Here is a 7,500-nt window from a genome sequence, read left to right as displayed (position 1 = left end):
GATATTTTGAGGCGCTTGCAAAATTATCATTTGTTGTTGTTGTTGTTGTTGTTGTTGTTGTTGTTGTTGTTGTTGTAGTTTCATTACTTGTTTGTTGTTTAATGTTTGTGTTGAACATAACGTCGACATCTTGAAATATTTCGTAATTAATAGAATTTAAATTTCCATTATTATTATCATTATTATTATTATTATCATTATTATTATTTTTAAGATATATTAATTACATTTTCTTGTTACTAATAATATTTTTGGTGCAGAACAAACTTGGCATTGTTCAGTGGATCAAAAAGTCAATTCCTCCACCTATCAGCTGGACAACCTTCCACACAACTCTCCACTCTTCCACATTGACACTCAACTGTCCCCCTCTTCCACATTGAACATCCTCGCTCTGTCCTTTACTTATAATCTGAACTGGAAGCTTCACATCTCATCTCTAGCTAAAACAGCTTCTGTGATTTTAGGCGTTCTGAGACGTGTCCGCCAGTTTTTCTCACCCCCCAGCTGCTAACTCTGTACAAGGGCCTTATCCGTCCATGTGTGGAGTATGCTTCACATGTCTGGGGGGTTCCACTCATACTGCTCTTCTAGACAGGGTGGAATCAAAAGCTCTCTCTCTCTCTCTCTCTCTCTCTCTCTCTCTCTCTCTCTCTCTCTCTCTCTCTCTCTCTCTCTCTCTCTCTCTCTCTCTCTCTCTCTCTCTCTCTCTCTCTCTCTCTCTCTCTCTCTCTCTCTCTCTCTCTCTCTCTCTCTCTCTCTCTCTCTCTCTCTCTCTCTCTATCACCACTGCTACTAATACTGTTATCGTTACTACTACTACTACTACTACTACTACTACTACTACTACTACTACTACTACTACTACTACTATTTCAGGCGTGCTAATAAGGAGATTTGCCTGCAAGAAGGGTACACGTGGGTTCCTGCAGGGTTGACAAGTGAACAGGTAAGAATTTAAGTGTTTTATAAGTGTGTTAAGATGTTGTAGTAGTAATCCTGTTATTTTATTATTATTATTATTATTATTATTATTATTTATTTATTTATTTTTTTTTTTTGTCTCTCTCTCTCTCTCTCTCTCTCTCTCTCTCTCTCTCTCTCTCTCTCTCTCTCTCTCTCTCTCTCTCTCTCTCTCTCTCTCTCTCTCTCTCTCTCTCTCTCTCTCTCTCTCTCTCTCTCTCTCTCTCTCTCTCTCTCTCTAGCCACGCCCAAGTTCATAAACACTGAAATGGATACGAGGAGAGAGAGAGAGAGAGAGAGAGAGAGAGAGAGAGAGAGAGAGAGAGAGAGAGAGAGAGAGAGAGAGAGAGAGACTTTCATTTATTTAATTACGATTCTTCTTCAAAACACACTCAAAACACCCCAAAACACACTCAAAACACCCCAAAACACACTCAAAACACCCCAAAACACACTCAAAACACCCCAAAACACACTCAAAACACACTCAAAACACCCCAAAACACCCCAAAACACACTCAAAACACACTCAAAACACACCAAAACACCCCAAAACACACCAAAACACACTCAAAACACCCAAAAACACCCAAAAACACACTCAAAACACACTCAAAAACACCCCAAAACACACCAAAACACACTCAAAACATCCCAAAACACATTCAAAACACCCCAAAAAACTCAAAAACAAACCAAAACACCCCAAAATACACCAAAACACACTCAAAACACACCAAAACACCCCAAAACACACCAAAACACACTCAAAACACACTCAAAACACCCAAAAACACACCAAAACACACCAAAACACCCCAAAACACCCCAAAACACCCAAAAACACCCCAAAACACACAAAACACACTCAAAACACCTCAAAACACACCCAAAAACACCCAAAAACACACCAAAACACACTCAAAACACCCAAAAACATCCCAAAACACACCAAAACACACTCAAAACACCCCAAAACACCCCAAAACACCCCAAAAACACCCAAAAACACACCAAAACACCCAAAAACACACTCAAAACACACTCAAAAACACCCCAAAACACCCCAAAACACACTCAAAACACCCCAAAACACACTCAAAACACCCCAAAACACCCAAAAACACCCCAAAACACACTCAAAACACCCCAAAACACACTCAAAACACCCCAAAACACCCAAAAACACCCCAAAACACACTCAAAACACCCAAAAACACCCAAAAACACACTCAAAACACCCCAAAACACACCAAAACACACTCAAAACACCCAAAAACACACAAAAACACACTCAAAACACACTCAAAACACCCAAAAACACCCCAAAAACACACTCAAAACACCCCAAAAACACTCAAAAACACCCAAAAACACCCAAAAACACACCAAAACACCCAAAAACACCCAAAAACACACCAAAACACCCCAAAAACACACAAAAACACACTCAAAACACCCAAAAACACCCAAAAACACACGCAAAACACCCAAAAAACACACCAAAAACACCCAAAAACAAACCCTAATTAAACACACACACACACCAAAAAAAGAAGGAAATTTGAAACCTAACTTAACTCATTAAACCAATTATAAATATCACTTTTTCCTAATTACACCTGCTTTTTTTTATACGTGACACATTTACACCACATCAAAAATAAACCGGGAATTTAAACCTCTTGTAGATGACCTAACCTAACCTAACCTAACCTAACCTAACCTAACCAAACCTAACCAAACCTAACCTAACCTAACCTAACCTAACCTAACCTAACCTAACCTAACCTAACCTAACCAAACCTAACCTAACCTAACCTAGCCTAACCAAACCTAACCTAACCTAACCTAACCTAACTTAACCTAACCAAACCTAACCTAACCTAACCTAACCTAACCTAACCTAACCTAACCAAACCTAACCTAACCAAACCTAACCTAACCTAACCTAACCTAACCTAACCAAACCTAACCTAACCTAACCTAACCAAACCTAACCTAACCTAACCTAACCTAACTTAACGTAACCTAACCTAACCAAACCTAACCTAACCTAACCTAACCTAACCAAACCTAACGTAACCTAACCTAACCTAACCTAACCTAACCTCTTGTAGATGACTTTTCAACCAGCTTTCTCCCCCCCAGATCTATGACTACATGTCCTGTCTACCGGGCCACAAGGTACCACGTCTAGGTACCCCAGGAGAAAAGGCCAGAGAACGCCTTCTTATGCTACAGCTTCCTAAACAAGACCTGGCCTTGCCGTACACAAGACACGTGGAAGTTCAACATCACACATCTTTCAAGGATTTTATAACTGCCAGGAACGATATAGCATTGGATATTGGCATTGTGAACCCGTCTCTCGATCGTGGCCAGGTAAATAACGGGTCTACGGTGTTTTAAAGGGTTTTGGGTGTGTTTAATGAGTGTTTTTTGGGTGTTTTGGGTGGTTTTTTGGTGTTTTTGGGTGTTTTTGGGTGTTTTGGTGTGGTTTTGGGTGTTTTTGGGTGTTTTGGTGTGTTTTTGGGTGTTTTTGGTGTGTTTTGGGGTGTTTTTGGTGTGTTTTTGTGTGTTTTTAGGGTGTTTTGGTGTGTTTTTTGGTGTTTGGTGTGTTTTTTGGGTGTTTTGGGGTGTTTGGGTGTGGTTTTGGGTGTTTTGGTGTGTTTTGGGGTGTTTTTTGGGTGTTTTGGGGTGTTTTTTGGGTGTTTTGGGTGTTTTTTGGGTGGTTTTGATTGTTTTGGGGTGTTTTTGGGTGTTTTTTGGGTGTTTTGGGGTGTTTTTGGTGTGTTTTTGGTGTTTTTGGGGTGTTTTTGGGTGTTTTTGGTGTTTTTTGGGTGTTTTTTTGTTTGTTTTTGGTGTGTTTTGGGTGTTTTTTGGGTGTTTTTGGGTGTTTTTGGTGTGTTTTGGTGTGTTTTTGTGTTTTTTGTGTGTTTTTGGTGTGTTTTTGGGTGTTTTTGGTGTGTTTTGGGTGTTTTGGTGTGTTTTTGGTGTGTTTTGGTGTGTTTTTGGGTGTTTTTGGTGTGTTTTGCGTGTGTTTTGGTGTGTTTTGGTGTGTGTTTGGGTGTGTTTTGAGTGTTTTGCGTGTGATTTTGTGTGTTTTAGTGTGTTTTGGTGTGTTTTGGTGTGTTTTGCGTGTGTTTTGGGGTGTTTTGAGTGCGTTGGGAGTAAAAATCATGTATTTTGAGTGTGTTTTTAGTGTTTTCAATATATTCCAGTGTTTTTTCGCCCAATATTCTTCATAATTATCCCCGTTTCATAAAGTTAACATCCCTCTCACTCTTTCCCGACTCACAGGACTGCTCAGGATGCGGTGATGTCATTCCGAGGGGTGCTGTTGGTGTTCTGGCCCCTCGAATTGGTGATGCTGATATTTGGCACCCCTCTTGCTTCACCTGCACCACCTGTAATGAGCTGTTAGTTGACCTGGTGTACTGCGTGTGGGAGGGAGCGCTGTACTGCGGCCGCCACTATGCTGAGAGGTTGAAGCCTCGCTGTGCTGCGTGTGATGAGGTGAGTGGTCGTGGTAATAATAGTTTAGGTAAGTCTGCCTTATAATTGCACCGTTTTCTCTGGTGGTTCTGCGTTTTCTATCGTGGCGGTAATAGATTTTCTTCGTTTTTTCAGTAGTAGTGGTAGTAATGTTAGTAGTTATGATGTCTATGTAACTCTGCTATGAAATTATTGTGTTTTCTTCGGTGTTTCTCCGTTTTCTATGAGCGGTGGTAAAAATGATTTTATATAAGTCTGCCATAAAAGTGCTCCGTTTTCTCTAATAGTAATAAAAATCTACGTGTATGCCATAAAATTTCGTTTTCTATGGTAGTTCTCAGTTTGCTATATTATTAGTGATAATGGAGATATACGTAAGTCTCCCATAAGAGTACTCCGTTTTCTCTAGTAGTAGTAGTAGTAGTAATAGTGGTAATAATAATAATAATAATAATAATAATAATAATAATAATAATAATAATAATAATAATAATAATAATAATAATCTACATAGGTTTGCCATAAAATATCCCCGTTTTCTGTGAGTGCTTCCGTGCGCTGGGTTTTCAATGATAAAAAAACGCTTTCAAAACACTAGCAGGCTGAACACGTGACGGTCGCTGGTCTTCATAACTACTACCTGAATTATTACTGATAGCAGAGATAATGAACTGCCTTGGTGCTACAGATAAACTCAATTTTTATTTATTTATTTATTTATTATCTTGTTTATTTAGAAGTGACGTTAATAAGGAGAGAAAGCAAATATTCTTTTCATCTACTTTCTCCTACTCCTGTTCTCCTACGCTGCCTTTTCGTTTCTTTTAATAGGAAATAGTGTTTTATTAATTTCGTAATATGTGTTTATATAAATTTTAATGCATTTTCATTCATTTTAAAGACGTAGGATCACTTTTTCGTGTTTAATAAGCAAGTATTTCCTCTTTTTCACAATTAAATAAATGAGTCTAGCATTAAATTCAACTTCTTAACAATCTTTCGTGTCTTTGTGAAAATATACGTCTGTTTTTTTTTTTTTTTTTTTTTTTAAAGACTGATTTTTAATTTTTTGAGGCTGGTGTAAAATGTATGCTTAACCCTTTCTCTTGGTCACGTGACTAGAAAGGGTTAGGTTAGGTTAGGTTTGGTTTGGTTTGGTTTGGTTAGGTTAGGTTAGGTTTGGTTAGGTTAGGTTAGGTTAGGTTAAGTCAGGTTTGGTTAGGTTAGGTTAGGTTAGGTTAGATTAGGTTAGGTTGGGTTAGGTTAGGTTACGTTAGGTTAGGTTAGGTTGGGTTAGGTTAGGTTTGGTTAGATTACGTTACGTTAGGTTAGGTCAGGTTAGGTTAGGTTAGGTTAGGTCAAGTTAGGTTAGGTTAGGTTTGGTTAGATTACGTTACGTTAGGTTAGGTTAGGTCAGGTTAGGTTAGGTTAGGTTAGGTTTGGTTAGGTTAGGTTACGTTAGGTTAGGTTAGGTTAGGTTTGGTTAGGTTAGGTTAGGTTAGGTTTGGTTAGGTTAGGTTAGCTTTGGTTAGGTTAGGTTAGGTTAGGTCAGGTTAGGTTAGGTTAGGTTTGGTTAGGTTAGGTTAGGTTTGGTTAGGTTAGGTTTGGTTAGGTTTGGTTAGGTTAGGTTAGGTTAGGTTAGGTCAAGTTAGGTTAGGTTAGGTTAAATTAGGTTACGTTAAGTTAGGTTAGGTTAGGTTGGGTTAGGTTAGGTTAGGTTAGGTCAAGTTAGGTTAGGTTAGGTTAAATTAGGTTAGGTTAGGTTGGGTTAGGTTAGGTTACGTTAGGTTAGGTTAGGTTAGGTTAGGTTACGTTAGGTTAGGTTAGGTTAGGTTGGGTTAGGTTAGGTTTGGTTTGGTTTGGTTAGGTTAGGTTAGGTTAGGTTAGGTTAGGTTAGGTTAGGTTAGGTTAAATTAGGTTACGTTAAGTTAGGTTAGGTCAGGTTAGGTTAGGTTAGGTTTGGTTTGGTTAGGTTAGGTTAGGTCAGGTTAGGTTAGGTTAGGTCAGGTTGGGTTAGGTTAGGTTACGTTAGGTTAGGTTACGTTAGGTTAGGTTAGGTTAGGTTAGGTTAGGTTAGGTTAAGTTACGTTAGGTTAGGTTAGGTTAGGTATCTTAGAACCAAACTTTACAAGGACGAAAGAGATAAACAATAACAAATTTGAGTATAAAAAATAAACTAGTCAAATTGCAGTGATATAAAGACCTCTTCACTGCAACACAACACCCGTTACCTTTGACCTCCATGACCTTCTAACTTATCATGCTGTGGGGACCTTACGACACAGCAGGAGCCTTTTACACAGCAAAACACCACGTCTGCTGTGTTTGCTGTCAGCTAGGACCCCACAGCAGCCTCGTCAGTCCATTAAATTTGCAGAATCTTCTATTTCTTTCGCTAATTAACTTAACACCTGCATACGACCAATTGCAGGTACACAAATAGTTAGTAATTATGCATTATTAAACTACCTGGTTAATTAATGCGTCTGTCACCTCCCTTTTGCGTGGTTAAATGTGTGTTAGAAGGGTTAAGTGTGTTTAAGTGTGTTTAAGTGTGTTTAAGAGTGTTTTAAGAGTGTTTAAGTGTGTTTTAAGAGTGTTTAAGTGTGTTTAAGTGTGTTTTAAGAGTGTTTAAGTGTGTTTAAGTGTGTTTTAAGTGTGTTTAAGAGTGTTTAAGTGTGTTTTAGTGTGTTTTAGTGTGTTTAAGTGTGTTTAAGTGTGTTTTAGTGTGTTTAAGTGTGTTTAAGTGTGTTTTAAGAGTGTTTAAGTGTGTTTAAGTTTGTTTTAAGAGTGTTTAAGAGTGTATAAGTGTTTTAAGTGTGTTTAAGTGTGTTTTAAGAGTGTTTAAGTGTGTTTAAGTGTGTTTTAAGTGTGTTTTAAGAGTGTTTAAGTGTGTTTTAGTGTGTTTAAGAGTGTTTAAGTGTGTTTAAGTGTGTTTTAAGAGTGTTTAAGAGTGTTTAAGAGTGTTTAAGTGTGTTTAAGTGTGTTTTAAGAGTGTTTAAGTGTGTTTTAAGAGTGTTTAAGAGTGTTTAAGTGTGT

General features: G+C 38.1%; 1 protein-coding gene across 1 annotated transcript in view; it reads left to right on the top strand.

Annotated features, from left to right (window-relative positions):
• The window catches only part of LOC135096607 (four and a half LIM domains protein 2-like), a 41,273-nt gene that overhangs the window by 8,331 nt on the left and 25,442 nt on the right, over positions 1–7,500 (top strand). The window contains 3 exon segments of the mRNA XM_063998236.1: positions 880–949; positions 3,115–3,348; positions 4,267–4,482. Of these exon segments, the coding sequence (XP_063854306.1) occupies positions 3,127–3,348; positions 4,267–4,482 (438 nt within the window). The 5' untranslated portion in view covers positions 880–949; positions 3,115–3,126.

Source organism: Scylla paramamosain, unplaced genomic scaffold (assembly GCF_035594125.1).
Source record: "Scylla paramamosain isolate STU-SP2022 unplaced genomic scaffold, ASM3559412v1 Contig5, whole genome shotgun sequence".
Taxonomy (NCBI): domain Eukaryota; kingdom Metazoa; phylum Arthropoda; class Malacostraca; order Decapoda; family Portunidae; genus Scylla; species Scylla paramamosain.
This window is presented reverse-complemented; position numbering and strand designations above follow the sequence as displayed.